This window comes from Lampris incognitus, chromosome 15, assembly GCF_029633865.1.
Source record: "Lampris incognitus isolate fLamInc1 chromosome 15, fLamInc1.hap2, whole genome shotgun sequence".
NCBI lineage: Eukaryota > Metazoa > Chordata > Actinopteri > Lampriformes > Lampridae > Lampris > Lampris incognitus.
In genome coordinates this window covers 15,163,277-15,190,642 of record NC_079225.1, presented here as the reverse complement: position 1 = coordinate 15,190,642, position 27,366 = coordinate 15,163,277, and the positions used below count along the sequence as shown (strand labels likewise).

At 43.0% G+C, this 27,366-nt stretch overlaps 2 protein-coding genes across 7 annotated transcripts in view; one reads left to right on the top strand and one right to left on the bottom strand.

The window, feature by feature from the left end:
- On the bottom strand, positions 1-27,200 carry taf1a (TATA box binding protein (TBP)-associated factor, RNA polymerase I, A). Of its 4 annotated transcripts, none has more exons than XM_056294022.1 (11): positions 27,145-27,200; positions 17,879-18,057; positions 15,685-15,848; positions 15,463-15,576; positions 15,138-15,336; positions 14,209-14,330; positions 10,713-10,871; positions 10,297-10,363; positions 9,070-9,193; positions 4,774-4,931; positions 1-804 (listed from the first exon to the last, which is right to left on the bottom strand). In XM_056294022.1, exons 2-11 carry the CDS (start codon positions 17,994-17,996, stop codon positions 689-691), a joined length of 1,341 nt encoding a protein of 446 aa, XP_056149997.1. In that variant the 5' UTR covers positions 17,997-18,057; positions 27,145-27,200; the 3' UTR covers positions 1-688. The 4 variants fall into 4 exon arrangements, with proteins under 4 accessions (XP_056149997.1, XP_056149995.1, XP_056149996.1 ...); XM_056294020.1 differs by lacking the exon at positions 27,145-27,200 and adding an exon at positions 19,164-19,257; XM_056294021.1 differs by lacking the exon at positions 27,145-27,200 and adding an exon at positions 19,164-19,222 and having other exon boundaries at positions 17,879-18,105.
- Positions 25,919-27,366, top strand: part of mia3 (MIA SH3 domain ER export factor 3) — a 28,900-nt gene continuing 27,452 nt past the window's right edge. For all 3 annotated transcript variants that reach the window (XM_056294018.1, XM_056294017.1, XM_056294016.1), the window contains exons 1-2: positions 25,919-26,086; positions 27,176-27,309. In XM_056294018.1, coding sequence (XP_056149993.1) covers positions 25,966-26,086; positions 27,176-27,309 — 255 coding nt within the window. In that variant the 5' untranslated portion in view covers positions 25,919-25,965. The remainder of the gene's footprint in view (positions 26,087-27,175; positions 27,310-27,366) is intronic.

Genomic DNA, 27,366 nt, shown 5'->3' with positions numbered 1-27,366 from the left:
TCCATGTTTAGACAAACTTCTCCAGTACATCTTTAATCAGATTAGAGAACGTCCGGTTTTTGTTCCTTTTCACATTCCTGACGGTGCCTCTTTCTCAGTGGTCCATCTGACCAGCTTTCATTTATGCACAAGTCATCTCGCTGGCAGATGGAGGCCGAGTCCTGAATGAGCACTTTGACATGGTAAGAAAACTAAAAAAAAAAAAAGTCCAGACGGTAAGCTGCTTACAGTCCATGTTGTAAATTCATAAGTAGCCTTAAAGCTCATCCATAATGCAGTCCCAAGTTCAGCTGAGGGTACAATAAGACTTTGGGTTTCCATAAAACATTTAGTGAAACACAGCCATCGTTACTCTGACAGAGCTACGAAGTGTTTCTGTCAAAATGAGGTAGTTGCAAAAAAACTAAAAGAATAAACCTAACGCAACAGAAAGACAAAACATGAGCTTCACCTAGTGGGCGACTGGAGAACACCTGGGTGACGTTTCGTTTTTGCAGCCTTTCACCACACGAGAGAACGATCATTTAGTCGTTTCCATCATTTAGTCTTTTCATCCAGTACCTCATCAAATATTCTTGTGAAGCCTGTGGTTCCCGAGACTCCTTAAAGTTCATCTCTCCTGGTAGGACGGGTGTACTTCATCAAGAAGCCTTGACCATCCTCATTATTGCAAATTTTTTTCTATATTTCAAGAGTTTTTTTTTTTTATTTTCGTCGGGGGCAATGCTTTGATATTTTCTCCCTTCGTCTTGCAAGTGCTTGCTCCACTTGTTACCTCACCGGCAGTGTAATAACATGCATGATCTGTAGAAAAAAAGAAGGAGGATGATGAATCGGACTGCAAAACAGCACAATGACGAAGAAGAAAGCAAATCTGCAACCGATTTTATACTTTTTTCAGATTCTTTGTGCCACACATTCTTGAAGAAGCCAAGAGAACCTAATTTCAGTATTCTACTATGGGGGGTGGGGGTCCTGATCTCATTTTCTTCTTGTGTGACTAAACAATATTATCCTAAACCACTGCACTCTTGCCCTTATTTGACCCATTTATCCATAATTTGTTGAGAGGGGCCAACTTAATGTCTTATATAGATTTACGTTGGTAAGGCCAATAACATAAATGTAAAAGCCGACTACATAAATGTACAACCTAATTTTGACAGTCTGTACAGGGCACAAAAAGTAATGACCCAAACAGTGACAAGCTCAGAGTCTAGATATTGAAGTCATTTTCTAATGACAATTCAGAGGTAAAGTACAGAGTTGATTAGCAAAATAGATATTGATTACTGCAATGTACACGCAATTCATTCTGGATATTTGATAGGTTGATGCTACTAAGACACTGACAAGAGGAAAGTAATTTCCTTTCAATTTTTTCCAAAATATACACCGATCAGTCAAAACATTAAAACCAGTTGGCTTATATTGTGTAAGTCCCCCTCGTGCCACCAAACCAGCTCTGACTCGTCGAGGCATGGTCTCCACAAGACCTCTGAAGGCGTCCTCCAGTATCTGGCACCAAGACGTTACGTTTAAGTCCTGTAAGTTGCGAGGTGGAGCCTCCATGGATCAGACCTGTTTTTCCAGCACATCCCACAGATGTTCAATTGGATTGAGATCTTGGGAATTTGGAGCCCAAGGCAAAACCTTGAAGTCTTTATCATCAAACCTCAAACTATTCCTGAACAATTTGGCAGGGTGCATTATCCTGCTGAAAGAGGCCACAGCCATCAGGGAATAGTGTTGCCATGAAGGAGTGTGCCTGGTCTTCCCATTAATGCCAGAACCCAAGGTTTCCCAGCAGAACATTGCCCAAAGCATCACACTGCCTCCGCTGGCTTGCCTTCTTCTCATAGTGCATCCTGGTGCCATCTCTTTCCCAGCCAGGTAAATGACACACACACACCCAGCCGTCTACATGATGTACAAGATAATCCGATTCATCAGACCAGGCCACCTTCTTCCATTGCTCCATGGTCCAGTTTTGAAGCTCACATGCCCATTGTAGAGGCTTTTGGTGATGAACAGGGGTCATCATAGGTACTCTGACCGGTCTGCGGCTACACAGCAAGCTGTGATGCACTGTGTGTTGTGACACCTGTCTATCATAATCAACGTTAACTTTTTCAGGAATTTGAGCTACAGTAGCTCTTCTGTGGGATCAGACCAGATGGACTAGCCTTCTCTCCCCATGGGAATCAATGAGCCTTGGGCACCCATGACCCTGTTGCCCCTCCATGGACCATTTTTGGTAGGTACTACTGACCAGGCATACCAAGCATTGTGGGAACACCCAACAAAACCTGCCGTTTCGGAGATGCTCTAATCCAGTCATCTAGCCATCACAATTTGGCCCTTGTCAAAGTCGCTCAGCTCCTTACGCTTGCCCATTTTTCCTGCTTCCAACACATCAACTTCAAGAACTGACTGTTCACTTGCTGCCTAATATATCCCACCCCTTGACAGGTGGCACTGTAAAGATATAATCCATTTTATTCATTTCACCTGTCAGTGGTTTTAATGTTTTGGCTGATCTGTGTATTTCTCTCTTATTCGTCCATGTATTGAAAGTTAAGTGTAAAGTCAAGTACTGTATACTTGATTCAGCACAATGTAAGTATTTCATCAGAGTATTGCTAGATTTAATAAATGAAATTAGATCAAAACTAGAGGAGTGCACTCAGTAGGGTGCAGATCTCCGCCAGCGCCAGGTGTATCTCCTCTTCTCTGGTGCTCGGACTTAGACGAAAAAGCCAGTTAAGGAGTTAGCACTCAGTTGTGGTATAAAACAGGTTTTTCAAAGGTTTTGAATCACCGCAACCATGAGAGGTCCTTGATCATACAGTCATAACTGTGCACAAAAATGATAAGGCTGAAAGCCCCAGTAGTATGTGAGATTAGCAATGGACAGACACACACACACACATGGACAGAAAAAAACAGTTTTTTCCTGCCGTTACAAGACTTGCACAACGCTCAAGTTGATTGAATGGGAAATATGGGGAAAAAGTTGATAATATGCAGAGCTCAAGCTAAAAAAATCTATCTAATAAAACATTCTGCCTGTCAGTCTGTGGATGTGCAGCCTCCTAGGCAGACCCTCTTACAAATGCGACCAAGTCTGATATGAACTTTTAACTTTCGAAAAAGAAAAGGTTTGCTGGGCGACCATTTTGGTCTGACCCAAACCCTGTCTTTATTTTCATAATATAATAAAGCTGAGTTAACCGTTTACACTCACACATGCGCAACTCACAGCTACAGCCGACTTAGATCAGAGAGCAACAAAAATATGCAACACTTCCTGTTTTGACTGCAACCTAGAGGAAGTTGTTCCTTTGTAACTTTAGTTTTTTTTTTGATTATCCCAATTCTTAATCATTTTTGATCATGTCGCCTGATCTGATCCAAGTCAACTGTAGATGTGAGTCGCACATGCGCACGGTTGACTTCGATCGGGCAGCGACAGAGAGCAGGGGCTGCAGCATCGCAGTACAACAGAGCACACCCACTTTACTACGTGACACCCACTTCACTACACAATACCCCCCCTCCCCGATGTTGTTATCCTTACAGCATCTTACACAACACATTCCCCATGACCTCTAACCATCTCACTCTGCTTGACTAAACCTTACCAAGTGGGTGTGTCATGTAGTAAAGTGGGTGTGTCATGTACTTAAGTGGGTGTGTCATGTAGATCATGCTGTAGCTGGATATACTTGGACAGCAGCGTTGGTCGAGTCAGCTAGAGAGTGAATGAAGAGAGGGAGCGGCGGTAGCGAGAACAAACTTTTTGAACCACTACAACCACAAAAGGCTCTTGATCATATTGTCATAACTGTGCAAAAAAGATTTTAGGCTGATAAATTCAGTAGTATGTGAGATTAGCCGCGGACAGACACACAAACACACGTGTGCGCACCAAATGCATAATTCCCTCCAGGCTATCCGCCTGGCAGGGATAAAAATTTTCAAATTAAGAAGTCATAAATCAAAAAATATATGAGTTTAATAACTTTTACAGCCTGATATTTGTTAAATTGAATTTAAGACATTTTAAAACTTTTTAATGAGCCGCAGACACCCTGGGCTTACCAGCAACTTTGGCAGGCAAACAACCATCCTCGAGTAATCCCATTTAATACCTAACTAAATTCACAAGTTGAAGCTATGTTTTTTATAGACAAGCCTATGAACAAAATATACTCGTAAAATCTCAGAAGTGGGTGTTGAATTTTTTGGACTATTTTAAACTAATTTTAAGAGTACTTTTTAATAGCCACTGCAGCTGAGTGAAAGTTTGAAGTAATCCTGGTCAATATGACTAAACAAAAGATGCCTGTATTAACTGTATACATTCTATATCACCTTGCTCTATGAGTAATCTCTGGGGGTACATTATAGTTTGACACCTATTGCATGTCTATCTGTCCTGGAGGAGGGATCCCTCCTCTGTTGCTCATCCTTCGGGTTCTCCCATTTTTTTCCTGCTAAGGTTTTGCTGTGGAGTTTTTCCTCATTTGAGCCGAGAGTCTAAGGACAGGGGGTGTCATATATTCTACTGATTGTAAAGCCCTTCAGGACTACTTTGGGATTTTGGGCTATACAAATAAACCTGACCCGTAGGCTCTTTTTGTGCATTTTGAATATTTGCCAATTCACCAGATAGGATATTTCTTTCTGGAAACCTGGCTTAGTTGTGTCATTGAATTAAGACCACAGAGCATCCAGAAGACTGACAGGGTGCCATGTGCACTTACTAACCAGGATAGAGGATTCCTGCAAGTAACGTCTTCACTCTCATCAACTCTGGGTTCTCCGCAGCATCTTTTCTGGCATGGAAGCTTGTGAAGTGCAGGGCAGGCCACCAATCCTTTCTTGGCACCGTCTTTTGTAAAATAATGTCCTCCCAATCTTTATCCCTATATGGAAATATAATACAGAAGGATGGTCTTCAATGATGTTGGCAAAACAGAAACAGCAGTCCAGACATGAAGTTCAATCAAAGTAGATCATTCAACAGAATCCATTTGGCTTCTGTCTTATACATTTGTCTTACAAATTTCTCCTGAACAAATATAGACACCCCACAAGAGGTCAGAGCATTGGGTCACTTATAGTGCCATGTAATTTGTTCGGGGTTCTATGTGGTTTTGAGCAGTCCATCATCAGTGACAGTTAGCAACAATGATGAAGTATCAACCATCCAAAGGCGGACAGGTAGCAGCACTTAACTCGGTAAACACTAGAACGACCGGGGTATCACTCCTACCTAAAACAACAGTGGGTGGTCAACGGCGTCTGTATCCAGACATGTTGGCAATAATCAAAACTCAAGTTTAGACTATTTCTCTGCGCTGGAGCATGCTAGTGTGTTTCTAGTACAGAGCAATGAACTTCGCAAAGAAAATGACGCAACCAACACACGTCATAAATCATGACGTGGACAGCTCATGATCATTTTAGGGAGATGTTATCATAACTTTTTTTTGTATAATTGACCTAAAACTAATTTTAATGCATATACAGTGCACCCAGAAAGTATTCACACCCCTTCACTTTCCCCACATTTTGTTATGTTACAGCCTTATTCCAAAATGGATTAAATTCCTTTTTTTTTCTCATCGATCTACACACAATACCCCATAATGACAAAGTGAAAAAGGTTTTGTAGAAATTTTTGCAAATTTATTAAAAATAAAAAATTGAAATATTGCATGTACATAAGTATTCACAACCTTTGCTATGACACTCAAAATTGAGCTCAGGTTCATCCTGTTTCCACTGATCATCCTTGAGATGTTTCTACATCTTGATTGGAGTCCACCTCTAGTAAATTCAATTGACTGGACATGATTTGGAAAGGCACACACCTGTCTATATAAGGTCCCACTGTTGACAGTGCATGTCAGAGCAGAAACCAAGCCATGAAGTCAAAGGAATTGTCTGTGGACCTCCGAGACAGGATTGTATCGAGGCACAGATCTGGGGAAGGGTACAAAAAAATTTCTACAGCTTTGAAGGTCCCGAAGAGCAGAGTGGTCTCTATCATTCGTAAATGGAAGAAGTTTGGATCCACCAGAACTCTTCCTAGAGCTGGCCGCTCAGCCAAACTGAGCAATCGGGGGAGAAGGGCCTTGGTCAGGGAGGTGACCTAGAACCCGATGGTCACTGACAGAGCTCCAGCGTTCCTCTGTGGAGATGGGAGAACCTTCCAGAAGGACAACCATCTCTGCAGCACTCCACCAATCAGGCCTTTATGGTAGAGTGGCCAGACAGAAGCCTCTGCTCAGTAAAAGGCACATGACAGCCCGCTTGGAGTTTGCCAGAAAGCACCTAAAGGACTCAAAGACCATGAGAAACAAGATTCTCTGGTCTGATGAAACCAAGATTGAACTCTTTGGCCTGAATGCCAAACGTCACGTCTGGAGGAAACCAGGCACCTCTCATCACCTTGCTAATACCATCCCTACAGTGAAGCATGGTGGTGGCAGCATCATGCTGTGGGGATGTTTTTCAGCGGCAGGAACTGGGAGACTAGTCAGGATCGAGGGAAAGATGAATGGAGCAAAGTACAGAGAGATCCTTGATGAAAACCTGCTCCAGAGCGCTCAGGACCTCAGACTGGGGTGAAGGTTTACCTTTCAACACGACAACGACCCTAAGCACACAGCCAAGACAACAAAGGAGTGGCTTCGGGACAAGTCTGTGAATGTCTTTGAGTGGCCCAGCCAGAGCCCAGACTTGAACCCCATTGAACATCTCTGGAAAGACCTGAAAATAGCTGTGCAGCGACGCTCCCCATCTAACCTTAAAGAGCTCGAGAGGGTCTGCAGAGAAGAATGGGAGAAATACCCCAAATATAGGTGTGCCAAGCTTGTAGCTTCCTACCCAAGAAGACTTGAGGCTGTAATCGCTGTCAAGGGTGCCTCAACCAAGTACTGAGTAAAGGGTGTGAATACTTATGTACATGCAATATTTCAGTTTTTTATTTTTAATAAATTTGCAAAAATTTCTACAAAACCTTTTTTACTTTGTCATTATGGGGTATTGTGTGTAGATTGATGAGAAAAAAAAGGAATTTAATCCATTTGTGAATAAGACTGTAACATAACAAAATGTGGGGAAAGTGAAGGGGTGTAAATACTTTCCGGACGCACTGTATATGCAATTTTAGGAGCATTCGGGGAGTGGCGGGTCTGTATCTTTTTTTTCCCCACAAGGTTATTAAACTTTGAAAATCCAAATTGGTCCTAATGACAATCTTGGTCATTCAAGTGTTAACTTTTCATTTGAGTTTTATTACAGAGCTGTCATTCCAAATTAACTGCTACTAGCATTGTTGTCCCTTTTAAATAAAAGAATGAAATTTAATAAATCAAAAGCTCTTAAATTTCCCCAGCCACAAATTTGTTTTTAATCATATGAGACCACATCTTTCTTTCAGTGGACACACATACACCCTGTGCACAGTGTGCCTGCCACACCTTTAAGAGCCATCACAGATAAAATACTGGCAGTGAACTTTGTCTTTTCCAGCTGAAGGCATCTCAACTACTTTGATTTACAAAACGAAAAGTAAGTTAGACCTCCACTGTGTTTGATTATCTTGATCATTCAGACTAAAAGAAAAATGAGCCAACTGCATTATCCTGTTTATTTGACGTTGAGAGGATATATGGATATGACTTATTTTAGGGTTTTAACTGAAAGTTCATAACGCTTTATATTAAGGTCCTTGTAATAAGCATAAGTTAATAGGTAATAAGGCCTTTATAAGGCCTTAAAAATGATTATTAACACCACTATGTGTTAAGATTATATCGCATCATAAACACATTTTCGGCCACTAGGTGGTGCTTGTGAAATATGCAACACCCACTTTTTCAAACTCGTAGGTCCAGTCTATAAAACTTTGCACGCAGCATCTGAGGACCCTCATGATTAAGTTACTAAAAGAATTTGATAGTCCACAAAATGCAAAAGTTACGATTTATAAGGGTCTTATTATCTATTAACTGATGCTTATTATAGCCTTATTAACATAATGTTAAGCATTTTATAAGAACTTATGAAGGCCTTATTACCCATTAACTAACACTTATTACAAAGACCTTAATATAAAGTGTTACCATAAACCCTGGTACACACTACAGGATAATTGCCCCACATTTAGGCCCTATTTACCTCTCGAGGATCAGGGACGGTCTTGATTTGAGACTGCTCTGAACCCTTACCGTCCCAGATGATCCTGTAGTTTGTTGTATTTATTGTATCCCGATATACTCTGAAGCCAGTTGGGGCCCAGCCACCCTGATAATGTCATGATGGTTTTTTTAACAACTGGAAATCCTGTAGTGTGAGAGGGGAACAGAAACCCACAATGGCCGATGATAACTACGCTGGGCTGGGAAACTGAAATTTGGAGACTCAAAACAATAATATTGTTTTTTAAATGTTTTTTCACCAGACAATGCACACAAAAGGTTGTGTCTGTCAACCTCCATCTTTGTTTAGCTCCGAAGTCACATTAGCTCACAAGTTTCTACAAGCCTTTTCTTCTTTGATTTTTAATGGTGGTGGCTATCCATTACCACAAACAGCTGGTCCAAAATAAAATGGTTTTGAGAATCAGGACTAATTGATCTTCAGTAAAATAACATGGGAAGTTCATATATAATGTTCCATCTTGGCCTAAATTGTCTGGTGTGTGCATTCTGAGAAGCAACTGAGAGATAGAAAATCTAAGAAATCTGTCCTTGTGGTCTGCCCCGTTTTCAGTATCGGTTAGGGTTGAAAAGAGTGTGCACCAAGCTTAATGGATTCCCTGTCTTAGGTCATCTTGAATACATTACTTTTGAAGTGGAAAAAAAAGCATTGATAAGCAGTTTATAAATATTTTTGGAGAAGCTCCACACCACCCTTCAGTCAGGATCTAGGAACTGGTATGCATCCTCCTACTCTAGTAGGAGGATGCATACAGAATAGGCAGCCCTCTCGTTTATTACTTCCATGTCAACCTTTTTGAAAGCAAAAGTAATTAAAATGTGTCATACATACTGAAGCTTTAAATTGTCAATAACGGTCTTCAGACAGTTCCACACATCCAAGCTGCTGTTCCAGCAGGCGTAGTCCAGCATGTCTAGAATGACCCCTAAAGCCTCATGGACATTGTCTACCGTTTCTGCAGGGACATATGATTTATTATTTATTATGCAACAGAAAATTTATTTGATTGAGACAGATGTACATAGCAAAGAAGTACAAAAGACTGGCAAGGAGGTCCTTTCAAATATACGTACATTCCTTAAAAAAAAAATTTCAAAAAAGCTTTTTCTTTTTCTTTTTTTTTTGGGAAATACTTTATTGACGGTGGCACTGTAGTGCAGTGGTTAGCGCAGTCGCCTCACAGCAAGAAGGTCCTGGGTTTGAGCCCCGGGGTAGTCCAACCTGGGGGGTCATCCTCTGTGTGGAGTTTGCATGTTCTCCCCGTGTCTGCGTGGGTTTCCTCCGGGTGCTCCGGTTTCCTCCCACAGTCCAAAGACATGTAGGTCAGGTGAATCGGCCCTACTAAATTGTCCCTTGGTGTAAATGTGTGTGTGTGTGGGCCCTGTGATGGCCTGGCGACCTGTCCAGGGTGTCTCCCTGCCTGCTGCCCAGGCAGGGAGACACAGGCTCCAGCATCCCCGTGACCCTGAGAGCAGGATAAGCGGTTTGGATAATGGATGGATGGATACCTTATTGATCCCTGTAGGGAAATTACGCTCTGCATTTAACCCATCCTAGCTGTGTAGCTAGGAGCAGTGGGCAGCTGCCGTGCAGCACCCGCGGACCAACTACAGTTCGTCTTGTCATGCCTCAGTCAGGGGCACAGTCAACAGTATAAATCCTAACATGCATGTCTTTTTGATGGTGGGGGGAAACCGGAGCACCCGGAAGAAACCCACCGCAGACACGGGGAGAATATGCAAACTCCACACAGAGGACGACCTGGGATGACCCCCAAGGTTGGACCAACCCCACGGTTCGAACCCAGGACCTTCTTGCTGTGAGGCAACAGCGCCACCATGCCACCAAATATGCTCATAACGTCTACGGAGAAAGTGGTTTATAAAGTGATATTTTAACAACTTCTAACTACAATGATCAACTTTTATTCAAATATTAGAAAGTAATTTTATTCTCTTCGCTCGTAACCATTTTGTAAGTGTACACGTTACTCTGTTCCTATGGTGAAATGACTTCTTTTGATACAAAATTCTTCTTATGTACAATTGAAGACTTTACCTGATTTGAGAAGTAAAGAAAAGTACTCCAGCATCATCTCATGACTGGGAACCATTTTATGAAGGATCTGTTGAAAAGATAAGTAAAGATTTAACTGCACATTTATCCGTGTATAATTTCTGTGCTTAACCGTACAGCTACAAGCAAAAAGAAACAAAAACTAAAGCGAATGGGACTGAAACACACTCCCAACACAAAAAAAAAACATCCAACTTGACTGTTCTTCCATGACCGAACAGCAAACTGATCATTTAACATGCTGTTTTTTTTTGGGGGGGGGGTTTAATACACATTTGTCACATCTCTAAACTGAACCATACATAAAATGGGCAGTGATGTGATGGTTTGAATGAGCTAACCACGACAGACTCAGCCGAAAGCTTTTAGCTCCAGCGGACTTTCAAAGGCGGTTGTACCTTCAACACTTTCATCAGCTTCTTCCCTGGAGCGCCCTGCTTCTTCAAGAACCGGTACAGGTAGATATGCGCATTCGGATTTTGAGGAAAAGTGTCATCATATGCATAGTTATTCAAGACCTCCAAGGCTCCGTCATGATCATTGTGGAATTCCAGCATCTGTTAAAATTAAGAAAAAGAGGTCCATCAACTCCCATTAAACTTAAAACAATACTGATCGGACATTTTGAGATTGATGCCTTTCAGAAGCAAAACGAGTGAAAATATCTTTAAGCGAGGAGAAGTAGAAAAAAACTACCAAATTAATTCCTTCGCTTAGTGGTTTCAGGAGTTCACAGATAAAACTACAAACCCCAATTCCAATGAAGTTGGGACGTTGTGTAAAACGTGAATAAAAACAGAATACAATGACTTGCAAATCCTTTTCGACCTATATTCAATTGAATACACTACCAAGACAAGATATTTAATGTTCAAACCGATAAACTTTGTTTTTTGCAAATATTCACTCATTTTGAATTTGATGCCTGCAACACATTCCACAGAAGCTGGGACAGGGACAACAAAAGACTGGGAAAGTTGAGGAATGCTCAAAAAACACCTGTTTGGAACATTCCACAGGTGAACAGGTTAATTGGAAACAGGTGAGTGTCATGATTGGGTATAAAAGGAGCATCCCTGAAAGGCTCAGTCATTCACAAGCAAGGATGGGGCGAGGTTCACCACTTTGTGAACAACTGCGTGAGCAAATAGTCCCAACAGTTTAAGAACAACGTTTCTCAACGTACAATTGCAAGGAATTTAGGGATTTCATCATCTACAGTCCATAATATCATCACAACATGCAGAGAATCCGGAGGAATCTCTGCACGTAAGCGGCAAGGCCGAAAACCAACATTGAATGCCTGTGACCTTCGACCCCTCAGGCGGCACTGCATTAAAAACCGACATCATTCTGTAAAGGATATTACCACGTGGGCTCAGGAACACTTCAGAAAACCATCGTCCGTTAACACAGTTCGGCGCTACATCTACAAGTGCAAGTTAAAACTCTACCATGCAAAGTGAAAGCCATATATCAACAACACCCAGAAACGCCGCCCGCTTCTCTGGGCCCGAGCTCATCTGAGATGGACTGACGCAAAGTGGAAAAGTGTGCTGTGGTCTGACGAGTCCACATTTCAAATTGTTTTTGGAAATCATGGACGTCGTGTCCTCCGGGCTAAAGAGGAAAAGGACCATCCAGATTGTTATCAGCACAAAGTCCAAAAGCCAGCATCTGTGATGGTATGGGGGTGTGTTAGTGCCCATGGCATCATGGGTAACTTGCACATCTGTGAAGGCACCATTAATGCTGAAAGGTACATATAGGTTTTGGAGCAACATATGCTGCCATCCAAGCGACGTCTTTTTCAGGGACGTCCCTGCTTATTTCAGCAAGACAATGCCAAGCCACATTCTGCACGTGTTACAACAGCATGGCTTCGTAGTAAAAGAGTGTGGGTACTAGACTGGCCTGCCTGCAGTCCAGACCTGTCTCCCATTGAAAATGTGTGGGGCATTATGAAGCGCAAAATACGACAATGGAGACCCTGGACTGTTGAGCAACTGAAGTCGTACATCAAGCAAGAATGGGAAAGAATTCCACCTACAAAGCTTCAACAATTAGTGTCCTCAGTTCCCAAACGCTTATTGAGTGTTGTTAAAAGGAAAGGCGATGTAACACAGTGGTGAACATGCCCCTGTCCCAGTTTCTTTGGAATGTGTTGCAGGCATCCAATTCAAAATGAGTGAATATTTGCAAAAAAAAACCCAATAAAGTTTATCAGTTTGAACATTAAATAGCTTGTCTTTGTAGTGTATTCAACTGAATATAGGTCGAAAAGGATTTGCAAATCATTGTATTCTGTTATTATTTACGTATTACACAACATCCCAACTTCATTGGAATTGGGGTTTGTACATACACTGAAATGTTTTGGGAACAGAGAGCCTGTTGGATTTGAAGACTGAGCGAAAAGGTGCATAAAGAATTTACTGTCAAACACAAGTGTGCGGTTTAATAAACTGATTCAGGATGCCTTTTTTCTTCATCTCATCTCATCTCATTTCATCATCAGCCGCTTCTCCGGGGTCGGGTCGCAATGGTAAAAGCTAAGTAGGGCACTCCAGACGTCCCTGTCCCCAGCAACGCCTCCAACTCCTCCCAAGGGGTTCCCAGGCCAGATTGGACATGTAGTCCCTCCAGCGAGTTCTGGGTCTACCCCGAGGTCTCCCCCCAGTTGGACGTGCCCAGAAAACCTCCAAAGAAAGGCACCCAGGAGGCATCCTAATCAGATGCCCAAACCATCTCAACTGCCTCCTTTTGATGCGTAGGAGCAGCGGCTCTACTCCAAGCTCCCCACCCTATCTCTAAGGCTGAGCCCAGACACCCTACGGAGGACACTCATTTCAGCCGCTTGTACCTGCAATCTCACGATCCCCTCCGAGAATCGCCACCTTAACATGGTGGAGGGGGGGTTTGTGTGTCCCGGTGATCCTGGGAGCTGTGTTGTCGGGGGAAACAGCTCCTGGTAGGATCTCCCAAGGCAAATTGGTTCCAGGGGAGGGGCCAGACTAAGAGCGATTCCCAAGAAACCCAATGAAAGTACACCAGCAGAGCTACAGCACCTCGCCCGGAAAAGGGAAACCGGGGCCCCCTCCTGGAGCCAGACCTGGGAAGGGAGCTCGCCGGTGAGTGTCTGGTGGCCGGGCCTTTGCCCATGGGGCCAAGTCGGGCCCAGCCCGAAAAAAACAACATGGAGCCACCACCCCGTGGACCCACATGTGAGGATGAGCATTAGGGTAGGGTGCAATGCAGGCCGGGCTGCAGGCCAAGGCAGGGACCGGGGCGTGTCGACTTCTGGCATCGCAGATTGGTCCTCGGGACGTGGAATGTCACTTCTCTGGCAGGGAAGGAGACTGAGCTGGTGTGGGATTTACAGCAGTACCAACTAGATATAGCTGGGCTCACCTCCACACATAGCATGGGCTCTGGTACCAAATTCCTGGAGAGGGGCTGGACTCTTTACTTCTCCGGAGTTGGCCTTTTTTCCAACTTAAAAAAAAATGTAAGGACCACAGTGGGACTGTGTGTGTGTGTGTGGGGGGGGGGGGCTGTCAATAAATATTTGGCACCTCTGAGCCACGGCCAGAGCTTTTTGGCACAGAGACACAGACATAGACAGTAGGTTAGGGTGCAACAGCCTATTTAAAGACAATAAAAACACCAGAGATCAAAACTTTTAAAACACAGACTAAAACATAAAATTAAATGTCTAGTTTAAGAGAAAGCTATATGGATCCGTGTCTCTGCAGCGTAAGCTCTCTCTCAGTCTCTGGTGTGTCTTTGTTTGCAATTTACTGGTTCATTAGACTAACTCGGGACAGATGCTCCACATCCACCAAACTCCACAAAGTCAATTAACTGTTCCACAGACTTATAGTGAGTACCTACATTAACATAACTAAGTATGAAGGGATCCCATACGCCTGGATTTTTCAGGATTCCTTTCAGACCAATGGTGGATTTTCTGAAGTAAATATTCATCTCTTGGGTTTCACAAGCATCTGGATCATCTGGAATGACATGACAATCACACAAAAGTCAGCAATTTAGAATGACTAAAGACGCAACATACAGTACACATAAATTAAATACATGACTACATAATCAACAATCAAGGATAAGGTTTAGCTAGTTGTGCCTTTTTAACATGTTTCAGGCTTGCATTGTGACTGGAATTCTATAAAGTGAAGAAATAGTCCCTTTCACAAATGCTCATTAAAGAAAAGTAAATTCATCTCAATCTTTTGTCATTCAAGTTCAACAGGAACTTAACACTGTTACAGACCCTAGTAGAGGCTGATCCCCACCAACCACTCCCCATTCTTGTCTGTGCTGGCAGCAAAAACGTCCCATTTCTGAGCATTTGTCAAAGGTGAGAAATGGGCAGAGCACTGTTGATACTGGAGGTGATGTTTCACTTTCAAGAGACGGTAACTTAGGTAAGCACTCATTTTTAGCCTGTCTATGTGTACTCAATTTGAAAACTGGGGGGTGTAAATGAATATGCAGAATGGCATGAGCCAGACCTGGTTGCTGGTACCAGGAAGTTTATACAGGTGGACCCACATCTGCATCATTTAACGCAGCTGACAGGTCAGCTGCAGTCAAAGGTAATCTGTTTACAGTCGACTAATGAAATCATTAGTCCAGGTTAACCCTTGACAGTTTATGACAGCCTCTCTCTTCTATATGGCAGTAATAAGGTCTGGCCTGTAGGTGGCACTGCAATATAACTGAGCTGGCACTGCCCCAGTGTCACCGATACAAATAAATAATATACACCTTCAATGGTTTTACCTTGCTATGTATCTGCTTACCTGCGTTGTACTGTGTGGCTTTTTTGTCACACCACGTGATATAATCAAGCATACTCCTGTAGGCCTGCATCAGTTCAGTCCTCTGAGCTTGCTCTTCTGACGGGTTTCCATACCTCCAACTTTCTGCGATAGACAACTGAAGCTGCGCTTCATCAATCAGGCCATTCACCATGAGATGGAAAGAATGCTCCATACAGATCTAAAAAAGACACAATACTTGAAATGATAAAGTAGAAACAGAGTTTCTACTAAACAGAGTTTCAGACTTAACAGTAAAAGATATGAAAAGTGTGCACGGTGCAGTGAAGTCCATTTGGTTATTTACCATCAGGTAATGTTTAACCCCCGAGTGCTTCATCAGTTCATAGAGGCTGCTGTAGTCTTCCCTCCTTGTGTTTGGATGATAGTGTAGTATCTCAGTGCCAATTCTCCAAATAATCTGGGAACATTATTGGTAAGAGAGCGTCTCACAACAAGAACGTGGAAACCAAACCTGGACACGGTGCTTTCAAACGCTGCCCTTTGCATGATCTGTATAGAGATTTACCTCTGGAACATGCCTCATACTAGATCCACTTGTCTCTTCTAATGTCTGGGCAAAACTGGATAAATATTCTGCTGCCTCCACCCATCGATGATGCAACATAGCCTCTCTGATCTGCTGCAGACAGAGTCTTGTGGTCATGTGAAAGTCAGTCTCCCTAGGAGTCTCTAAGGATGCATAAAAGGACATAAATTAAACGAATGATTGGTCAATTAACAGAAGGATACATAGAATAACTGGGAGTTCTGTCACTTTTTCTTTTCATCATTTAGAAGACACTTTTGTCCAAAGTGACTTACTACAGAGTCAGCAATTAGCAGGTATGTTCATGGGTCAACCAACAGGCATCTTGGAGCACCAAATAGTAATAATTTCCTCATCAATAGTGCACAGCGACAGGAGATTTAAATAACACATTAGATAGACAATGCCACAAACAGGTGTCATTGACCTATCATAGTCAAGAGTGCTTGTCAAGTGCAAACAGTGAAAGGGCCCAATACCAGCAGTGAGTCAAGTAAGAATAGTAAAGGATTCAAATTACAATTCAGCAGGACAATGCCAAAAAACAGCTATAACAGTCATGACTAGAGGCCACGTGTGGATTAAAGTAGAAAGTAGCCTTTCAGAGGTCAAACAAAGTGGGCAAACAGGAGTATGTATACATATTAATATAAATTTGTAGGTATATTGGTCCAGTTCCTAGAAGTGCCCAGAAAGCCAACAGCGAGGTTTTCAACTTTACACAGGCGACCACCTGGACCAAGTGTCAAGGAAACAAAGACAGTCGAGATGTGTGTGCATCCTGGCAGCTTAAAAACCCAAGCATGCAGGATCATTTTCTATTCTTTGTCACAGATGTATTGCACGAGCTGAGAGACCACTTCATGGTCTGATTTTGACTCAGAAGACGACAATTATTAAAAGAAAAAAACGATGCAGCACAACATCTGATTTCAATACACCGATTTTTTTTTTTCAACCAGTTTACTGCTTATGAGTTTGAAGAACATAGGGCAACTAATGTCTTTATGCATGCTCAGTGATGCAATCACAGAAAGATGAATCAGTACATCTGGACACAACGTTTATTGAGAGAAACATTTCATCACTCATCTAAGTGACCTCTTCAGTCTAAACTGACTGCAGGTACCCCCCCCCCCCCTTATAAACAATATAGTTGCATAATGACCGAAACAACGATCGGTTTCATATGTACAATGGCCATGTGTACTATTCACAGAGGATTGGGGAATAGTTGCAATAGCTGCAAAGAGCACCCTCATCACACTTGTTTGACCTTCCGAGCACTCTGGACCTGATTATCCCAAAAGGCTTGGCAGTCATCGATGTGCTTTTTTGCAAATGTGAGACGAGTGCTAACATTTCTCTTAGTCAGAAGTGGTTTGCACCATGCAGCTCTCCCATGAATTCCTTTTTGCCTAGACTTTCTAGTTAATGGTCGCACCCATATTTGCATATGACACCAGTCGTTGGTTTCGGTCGTTATGCCACTGTATTGTACTGTAGTGTTTATAAGGGGTGGGGATACCTGCAGTCAGTTTGGACTGAGGATGTCACTTGGTTTGGTGGTGAAATGCATGTGTCAATAAACGTTGTACCCAGATGAACTGATTCAACCTTCTTTGATTTTCTTTACCTGGATTATCGAGCATGCATCAAAACAACAATCAGTTTCATACGCACATTGACGTGACTCTTAGGCCCCCACTAAGAGTACATCGATCACCATCTTACAATGCTGTGATTGCAAACAGTCCCCGATCCTCTGTGAATAGTACACATCGCCATTCTAACTCTAGTTAATGGACACGGCAATATGCAGTCACTTAGATGAGTAATGCAGTCACTTAGATGAGTAATGCAGTCTCTTAGATGAGTAATGAAACATTTCTTTCAATAAACGATGTGTCCAGATGAATTGATTAAATTTTCTATTGACAGGGCAACCTATTTTCTATATTAATATTGTCATACTCCATGGCAGAATTTTAAGGTCCAATTATTGAATTTTACACATCAGTACAGAATCTTAAAGATCTGTGATGTATCCACAATTCAACTATGTGCCCGAGCCCATCCCTATAGTGACAGCTCTCAATAGATAACTGGGCAGATGGGTGAATGTATGGCCGAAGAACTCAAGATGTAAGAAAAGGCAAAAGACATATCTCACCAACATATATTGGATTTGGCAGCTTCAGTTTTTCTTTTTGTAAGTTATCATCTGAGGAGTCCTCTTCATCCAACTCCCGATGGAGCCCGAGTTCTGTTGTTGGGTCACCATCATCCATGATCAGCTTCACACAAGTGGAACACTGTTTACCAACGGGCCAGATCAGGAGCCCCAGTGTTCTGTTGGAAGAAAATAAGCATGTCTTTCATCAGATCCAAGACTTCAGACTTGAACAGAGAGACAGACAGACAGACAGACAGACAGACACAGAGAGAGAGAGAGAGAGAGAGAGAGAGAGAGAGAGAGAGAGAGAGAGAGAGAGAGAGAGAGAGAGAGAGAGAGAGAGAGAGAGGGCAGATGAAAACATTTTTCAGGTGCTCGGGTTTCATAAAAACTAAATCTCTGAAGCAAAGAATACACTCATTACAAAAACAGAACACAAAACATGTTATAGAAAACAGGGCTATAGCCGCGCAAGAAGCAATAAACTCAACAACATGACATTAACTGTAATGCGACACAATTAATTAAAAGCTCATCAATGCTGTCATCCAGGGTAAGAGTTCTTACACCAAGTCAACCTCCCTGTGTTGTGGGACTACTTTATTGTTAACTTTAACAAAAGGTTTCCTTACAATATGTTCATATAGAAAGCACTGTCTCAAAGACTCAAAGGAAAGGAGATGTGTTGTGGGACTACTTTATTGTTCGCATTAATACAGTGGCCTATAAATGCCACGTTGCCGCTAGAGGGCATTCAGTGTAGTGACAGCGCATCTGATCGTAGTGTACCCATGTACCAGTCGTTCTCTATTAAACCAGTAAACTTATATCTTGCCTCCTCGTGATACTGCGACCTACTATACACTCCCCTCTCAGAATCTATGGTGAAAATCACCTACTGCTAAAAGTCTTAATGTAGCAACCGATCAAAGACATAGCCTACATGCCCCCCCCCCCTTCGGTGCACGCTTCAACTAAATCGTATGGCGTGCGTGACTTTTCGTTACCCCTGATAAAACCTCGCTGCAGTTCATGCACCGGAAATGACTACAACCAATCAAACGCTCCTCAGGAAATGCGAAACATGGCTTCGAACGTAACCTCTATGAAAACGCTCCATCGTCTGTGGCTACCGGTATCACACAGGGTTAGAGTTTAATACTAGACGATTCCTAGTCGTATTTTCCGTCGTTTCGTGGAATTGCAAATACGGCTTGATTGATATCGGGATTTATTTTCTAACTATGGGTCGATGTTTAATTTCTATTTTAAGTTACGTTACCGCAATGGTTCAGTCAAACGCAGAAGCTAGCTAGTCGGACGGTGATGAATTTAAACGTCGACGCCACGGCTCCAGCACATGTGATCAACTGGAATCCGTCTCCGCAGCGGGCGGAAGAGGCGGGACAAACTTACCGTTCTTCTTCGCTGCTTTCCGTTGTCGTTGCAAGGTTGAACAGGAAGCGTTACCGCCGGCTGATTTGCACAAAAATAAAAAGTAATCCAGATGACAAAACCTTGAATTTGACAACCGTAACGCCGTCAGAGTGAGTCACACAGGCCAAATTGGACCCGAAACAGTGGGAGATTTATCAGTTAGCATTATTCATCCATTTGAATCCATGATGTTGCCTCAATTACTATCTTTGTTTACTACAGTCTCACTTCTGTTTCCATTGAGCAGTCTATAGCTGTTCAATAAGACAGAGGGTATTTGCTTTGCAATAGTATCTGTAGGCCTACATTTAGAAGACTTTCAATCAGCCATCCAAGCCTACTTTAGTATAATACTGTGACTGCTTTACTAAAAGTAGATAATAATCAGATTTGCTGTTGGTGCAAATAACGCCACTTATCTCAACCTTTTAGATCTGAGTGCTGTATTCAATACAACTTGGTTTAAGTTCAACTTTATTATCATGTGTATTGGAATACAATGAAATTCTTATGCTCTGGCTCTCTGCCTTAACACACAGGACACAAGAACAAAGGGCACAAGGACACACCAGACTATGTACACAGAATTCATACATTATATACACAATATAGAAAAGTACACAATAACGCAACAGGTGGGTCAGCTGTTCAGCAACCTGACTGTGGAAGGAAACTATTACTGAGGCAGGTGGTGTATGAATTGATGCTCCATTAACATTCTTTAGACGGAAGGCGTGAGAACAACATGAGCTGGGTGGCTGGTGTCATTAATGATGTTTTGGGTTTTCCTTTTGTAGCTAGTGGTTTAAATATTATGAAGTTGTGGTAGTTCCATACCAATGACCTTTGCTGCTGTCTTTACAGTCCTTTGAAGCGGTCTGCAGTCCTGAGCAGTCAGGTTGCCAGGCCACACTGTCAAGATACTCTCCATGGTACTGCCATAAATGTCCATAAGAGTTTTGCCTTCTTGAGGATGCAGTTGGTGTTGAGAGACCATGTGAGGGTGTCTGTGATGTATAAACTGAGAAATCTAAAACTGTCCACAATTTCAACAGATGAAACATTGATGGAAATAGGAATGTGATTTTCTCTGATCTTTCTAAAGTCAACAATGATTTATTTTGTCTTGCTGACATTTAGATAGAGGGTGTTATCATAGCAGCGTATGGTTAAATCTTCTACTTCCCTCCCTCCTATAGGGCCTCTCGTCACAGCCGTTTATTAGTCCAATCACTGTGGTGTCATCTACAAATTTAATGATGCTGTTGTCATATTTGGCAACATGGTTATGTGTAAACAGACTGTACAATAGGGGACTGAGACAGCAGCCCTGAGGCACGCCTGTTCTAAGAACTAATGTGGATGTGGTGGCCAGTGATACAGAGAACTTGCAAAAAAACTCAATGAGACGAGGATCCTTCAAAATAAGACTTTTATTGACGAATAAACAAAGTCTGAGTCAGGTCTGCGGAGTGACTGAAAATCAGACAAAAGCCTCCCTGTCTTTATACCATTTACAAATCTAGTGAACAATCTACTTGCGTCAGTTAATGTCCTGCTGTTAATCAGGGACCTTGTTGATCAGGACGCGTTGGCCTCTCTATCGATGTAAGGATGATGTTAGGATGTCTTCAGTCCTCCCCCTTTGACAGTCTAATGGTTGTCTTGATATGCTACTACTACTGCAGCTACTGTTTTCTGCATAATAATGGTTACACTTACATGATGGAATGTCACTTATCATACTTTTGGGCATAAACAAGATTATCTTCTACTGATGTTATGTCCTGGTTATATGGCCTTGTGCTACTTGCCACACTTGTTTGTCACTCTAGTCACATGAAATAACGGATACCCGCATGTGCCCTTACATACTACCATATGGATGAGTATGTTTTACCTATTCTCACAGTCTGGGTCCTGCCTGTCGGGAAATCAAATAGCCAATACTAAAGCAATGGGTTGGTCTCTCTAACACTATCCCTAATTGGTTTCACGTCTATGTAACTGGGAGACAGTTTTTTTTTAAAGAACTTTGTCAGTTTTACACAAGGCCAGCTGAAAATTATCTTTTTGCATACCTATCTATACACACAATGTTCCCTACAAATAACAGGGAGGTACTTCTGGAGCACATTTTGGGGTCCAGTGGGCACTTTGGCCAATATGGTGGGCACCATAGATATAACACCTGGGAGACTAAGGATCGAACCAGCAATCTTTCAATTACTGGTCAGCTTCTTATCGTCTAACTCCTGCCACCAAGATTAATGTTTCCATACCAGGAGTAAAACCTGAGCCGCCTGGGTGAAAGCCGGGAATCCTAACCGCTTGGGCAACATGATCTAGAAAGGGGCGATGTGGGTGCAGGTCTTTGTTCCGAACAAGCACTTACACACCTGAGTCTACAAATTAAGGTCCTCAACAAAGGCTATTCGTTGACTAGGAGAATCAGGTGTGTAACTGCCCGGTTGGAACAAAGACCTGCACCCACACGGGCCCTCTCTGGATCATGTTGCCCATCCCAGCGCTAGGCCATATGGGAATTCTTCATCAGTTTGGGTGATCAAGCATTATGAACATTTGATATGAATTGGCATTGCCCAAGGAAGTTTTCTTGGCCCTATCCTCTCTAAATATGCTCCTCACATTTCATAGAACTTCACAGTACAGAGACCCCACCCCACCCCTTCTAAACACTAGATCATCTGAGTTTGCTGACATCTACAGGTTAAAAGCCATGTAAAGGTTAAAAACATGGCAGGCTGGTCTGGGTACTTTGTGATGTTGGCATAGCAGGAAAAAAAGTGCAGGTAATGACATTAATAAATGGACCTGTTTGATTTCGGTGTACCAGCACACCTATCAGCATTGACAGACAGACAGACAGAGTCAGCCCTCTCAATAGTGCTGCTGGTTCTCTGGCATGCCTACGTCCAACAGAGCCATTATCAATGTTATTAGCTGCAGCCGTGTGTCCCTGCCAACCCCAATCCAGATTAAAGACCAAGGGTGACTGCGCTTTCTCGGTCAGGGCCCCAGAGCTCTGGACCGATCTCCGAACGGAGATCAGATTAGTGAACTCAGGGGTGTCTTTTAAATCTCTTCTAAAACCCCACTTTCATAGAATTGCCTTTTCTCTTTGACCCTTGGTCTTCAGCTCTGTCACCCCCATGTTCCCAACTCTTTATTTGTCTATCGGTGTCATTTTCTCTTGTGTTTTTCTTTGTTCTAATGTTTTTTGCTTATTCTATTTTTTTCTTTTTTTGGGGGGGGTTGTTTATATTCTATTTTTATATATGTATATTGTCTTTTTTCTATCTACTGTTTTATATACTTCTATTGTGTTTTATTATTTTTATTATGTCTTTGACAAGTACACAAGCAACCGCCAAGCTAAATTCCTTTATGTGAAAATATACTTGGCCAATAAAGCCACTCAATAAAAGGATGATTCTGATAAATAAATGGCATTATTATTATCACTATTATTCTGTTTGGTAACATGATAAAGCATTACAATATCATCTTTCACTGCTATGCGGATGACACAAGGCTCAATACGTTATTCCTGTTTTACCAGACTAAACCACCCCGAGTGCTGTGTACCCTTAGCCTCCCATTCATCTGTCGCCATTTTACAATGCGATTGGGAATTCCCCCCCAAGTCCTCTGTGAATAGGACACATGGCCACTGAAACTCTAGTTAACGGTCACGCCCATATCTGCAGACGCAACTGGTCGTTGGTTTCGGTCGTTGTGCCGCTGTATTGTTTGTAAGGGTGGGGACGCCTGCGGTCAGTTTAGACTGAAGAGGTCAAGTAGGCGAGTGATGAAGCGTTTCTGTCAATAAACGTCGTGTCCAGGTGAACTGATTCAACCTTGTGTAACCGGTTATTTTCTTGCCCGGTGCGGGATTCGTACGAGGTGTACTGCACCACAAGGCGACATCACTAACCGCTCGGCTGAAGGGTCAGACCCGTTAACTAGGGGCTAACGTGTCTTATTAGTAGTTTACACTTCTTTGATTTTCTTACCTAGATTATTGAGCATGGCGGCACGGCCGCCTCACAGGTTAGCACGGCCGCCTCACAGCGAGAAGGTCCTGGGTTCGAGTCCCGGGGTGGTCAAACTCTTGGGGGTCGTCCCGGGTCGTCTTCCATGTGGAGTTTGCATGTTCTCCGTGGGTTTGCTCCGGTTTCCTCCCACAGCTCAAAGGTGAATCGGCCATACTAAAGTGTGTGTGTGTGTGTGTGTGTGTGTGTGTGTGTGTGTGTGTGTGTGTGTGTGTGTGTGTGTGTGTGTGTGTGTGTGTGTGTGTGTGTGTGTGTCTCTCTCTCGGCCCTATGATGGCCTGGCCAGGGTATCTCCCCGCCTGCCGGGATAGTATAGGCTCCAGCATCCTGAGAGCAGGATAAGCGGAATGGCATGGGTTATTATTGAGCCTGCATAAACACCGCCAAAATGTGTTTGTTCATCTCAAAGGAAATGCTTAAATGTCAAGCCAACTGCGTCACTGTAATTCTCTTTGTACCGGACAACCAAAGTAATCCATAGAAACATTCATTATTAGAAAAGGGGAGGCCGCTGCTTTAATACTGTAACGTGCATGGATAAGAAGACACGCTGGCCGCTGGCTTGCGGGTCTGAGCCTTTAGTCGAACGGTTAGCGATGTCTCCTGTGGTGCGAGCGACACGGGTTCGCTTCCCGGCCGCGGCAGTTCCCGTGGTTGCGTTGTCCCCCGAATTCGCCACAATACCTTAAAATGGTAGAACATCCCTTCCCACAAAATCTCCCAGTGGCCAGCTCCGGTGGGTGTTTTCAAGACAGGAATTTCAAGATCTACCTTAATAACTGGTATTTAATTAAGGTTAAGTCGTTTTGTTCATTTATTTTTTTGGCAAACTGCTATTTAATTTCTCCTCAACCCGTGTTTTATTTTTGAATAAATGGAAATTATCCCTATGGAAAGTCCTATCAAAATCGGGGATGAAAGCCAGGGCCAGAGAACTAACACTTACACTCCCCATGTCATCAGGTCCAGTATGGACCCGCTTCAGTTATTAGGCTGTTAGAATAATAAAATCTGCCTTTATTTTCCGCACAATCTTCCTGCTTGCTCTCCTTTCGTTGCCTTTTATTTTCCCCTCTGTTGAGACATACTGTATTAACACGATACAAAATTACATAATCAATTAGTTATGATGGGATGATAAATCATGTGTACATCTTATCCAGTTAACTGATGGGTTTTCATGGCCGGCATCAGATCAGTTTTCAGCGTGATATCAAAAACTATTGTGCATATGCATGTAAGATACCCAGGGGAGCATCAGTAGTTATGGAGAATATTGTGTGCATGCAAACTTGCAGTAGAACAGCTCCAAATGTTGGCTAATAGTCACACAAATGACAGTTTATCAGGTTCCTGGGGAGAGTTGTTTGTTTGTTTGTGTGTTTGTTTGTTTGTTTTGGTTTTTGCATCGAGAAAGTTGTGCATGTTCACAAATATCCATTGGACTGTGTAAGAACACAGGAAAAACATGTGTTTTATTATTTCAAGGGGGATTTTTTCTCTCTCTTCAAAGCCCAGTAACTCCAGTATGGTGCTTTGGAATAAAACAGTATGAATTTTATATAAACTTACATAAAATATACTGGCCAACTCGCAAACCTTTTTTTACACAGGCTGGCAGTGAAGGCCATTTTATCGTGGATTTTCAGTGGATTTTGTGGATTTAGATTAGAGTGTAGTCGACGAATTGCATTAGCGAACTTCGATATTCCCTGTGGAGAAATCTGATCTTTGGATGATTGGATACAGCAAAGAGAATATGGGCTATAAATAGAAAGAGATCACGGGGGGGGGGTCATAACGCATAATTCAGCTGTACACAGCAACATGAGATAAATGTCAAGCGAAAACACTAATGGACTGAACATGCAGTGTGGGAGAAAAGCTGCCATGAACCCACGTGACAACACATTGGCTGGTTTGTAAATTCTACCTACTGTGTTTACATGTAAACAACCTGCACGCACACTTGCACAAGGTTGGTTTACTTTCATGTGTATTACAAACACATTGATTGTTAATTTGGATTTGGGGGGGTGGCGTCTCGCAGCATCACCAATGAGCACTCATAACTGGTAATACGCTATTCATAACTTATCCATAACTTGTATTTTCAAGATATTGTAGCGAATTCCGAATTCGCTACAATATGTTTATCTGGCTGTGTAACTTTGTTGCCCAGTGTCTGCGGGAACGGTGTGTGGGGGGGGTGCGCTGCTGGAAGAAACAGCATTACGGGGTAGAAATCCAACACGTCAACGGGAATAAGACCAGGGAATCGAAAACGGAGCCATTTAATCTCTTTGTAGCAGAGCGGAATAAAAAAAAGGGGAATACTGGCGTCAAGACTCGCACGATAGGATTACAGGGCTTATTGATCCCTCGGTCCCGCTGCGGCCCCCCCCCCCCTCTCCGAGATGGTTTTCCTCACACCTCCGGACTGGGTCGGCGCCATATGATCGACGTAAAGGAACACCCCGCCGCTGGATGTGCTGACGTGTCCGCGCTTGCTCTTCTCCTCCCCAGCGCTCGTGCTCAAACCGCACCGACCCGGTCAACGCGACTGCCAGCATGGCAGCGAAGGCTTTTTACCGAAAGGGCTTTTTACTGCTTCTGTTCAATTTCATTTCAACCGCGGCGTTGGACAAGAGGTTCTCCGACCTGAAAAGATGCGCCGACGAGGAGTGCAGTAGTAAGTTGTTTTCTGATAACTGGCTTTGTGGCGACTTGAAGGATGCTCCCTCCCCCCCCACCCGCACCAACGGTCATTGGATTCTAGCTAGCCATAAAATGCGCCTTATCTTTGACCTGTTGCCAGTCGATCTAGGCGACAACTCACCCAGATAACTGCCTGCGGACGAGGGGGGAGGGAGCGGGGGAGTGCGGCTCCAAAACTACGGTCGTGTTTAGGTTTCAGTTGGATACGTTTTTTTCCCAGACGTAGCCTTGTGTTGGCGACCCCCCCCCCCTCCCCGGCCTTGCTAACGGATCGTTGCTAACGAGTCGCAGATAGCGTTAGCCGATGTTAGCCGCCAGTTAGCCGCCGGCCGGCGTCGTTACGCTTGTGAACGTTAACCTAGCTTAGCGTTAGCCATCGTGACCCTGTGTTTAGCTTTTCGGCTGTGGGCTATAAAAAACTCGACGGTGAGCAGATAGTTCAGGTTGCCCACAACCCTAATCCCGCTTAGACGTTATTGTCGAGCTGTTCTGACAAACTGTGCGTTTCTGCGCTCTTAACAATGACGACCACCAAAGCTTGAGAATGAACTGGTAACGTCTAAGTTCAGTTTAAGCCCGAGCGGAGAGCCAGGCTAGGACCGGACGTTTCCTCTTTCCCCAAAATCGAAAGTGGAGAATAACTCGCTCGCTGAATTAAAATACCGAAAGTGCATTTTCACTAAACTTGTTTCATTTTTTTTTTTGCGTTATTGAAGTATGTTGAGCATGCATTAACTTGTCCAATTATATGGCCAAGCAACAGACAAACAGGTGACACTGACCACAAGTGTTAAAACCAGTGTGTGGGAACCAGACATGAAGTTACCCACCAATCCGTTATTAAGGGCAGGGGTATTTTCCTTGAAAGAATAACAATTTACATTGCACAATAAAATGTATATATTCGTGTATACTTTCATATTTCGTGAATATCGACTTTGCCCACACACAAAAGAATTGGGGAAACTGCCCTGGCACTGCAGATCCTACATGTCTAAACTTGGTGGGGTGTAAAAGGTGAAAAAGGCTTACCTCTTCCTAACTCTGTGTTTTGTTTCCACAGTGCTCCTGGTTCGGGGGAAAGCGGTTAGCGAGTTCTCAGCACCAGATTGTCGTTTTTTATCGTTCAAGAAATCAGAAACTATCTATGTATACTACAAACTGTCAGGCAGAAGGGCAGATGTATGGGCGGGGAGTGTAAGTAAAGTGGTTAATGTTTAATTTCTAACGGATTACACCTTGTCAGACTGATGT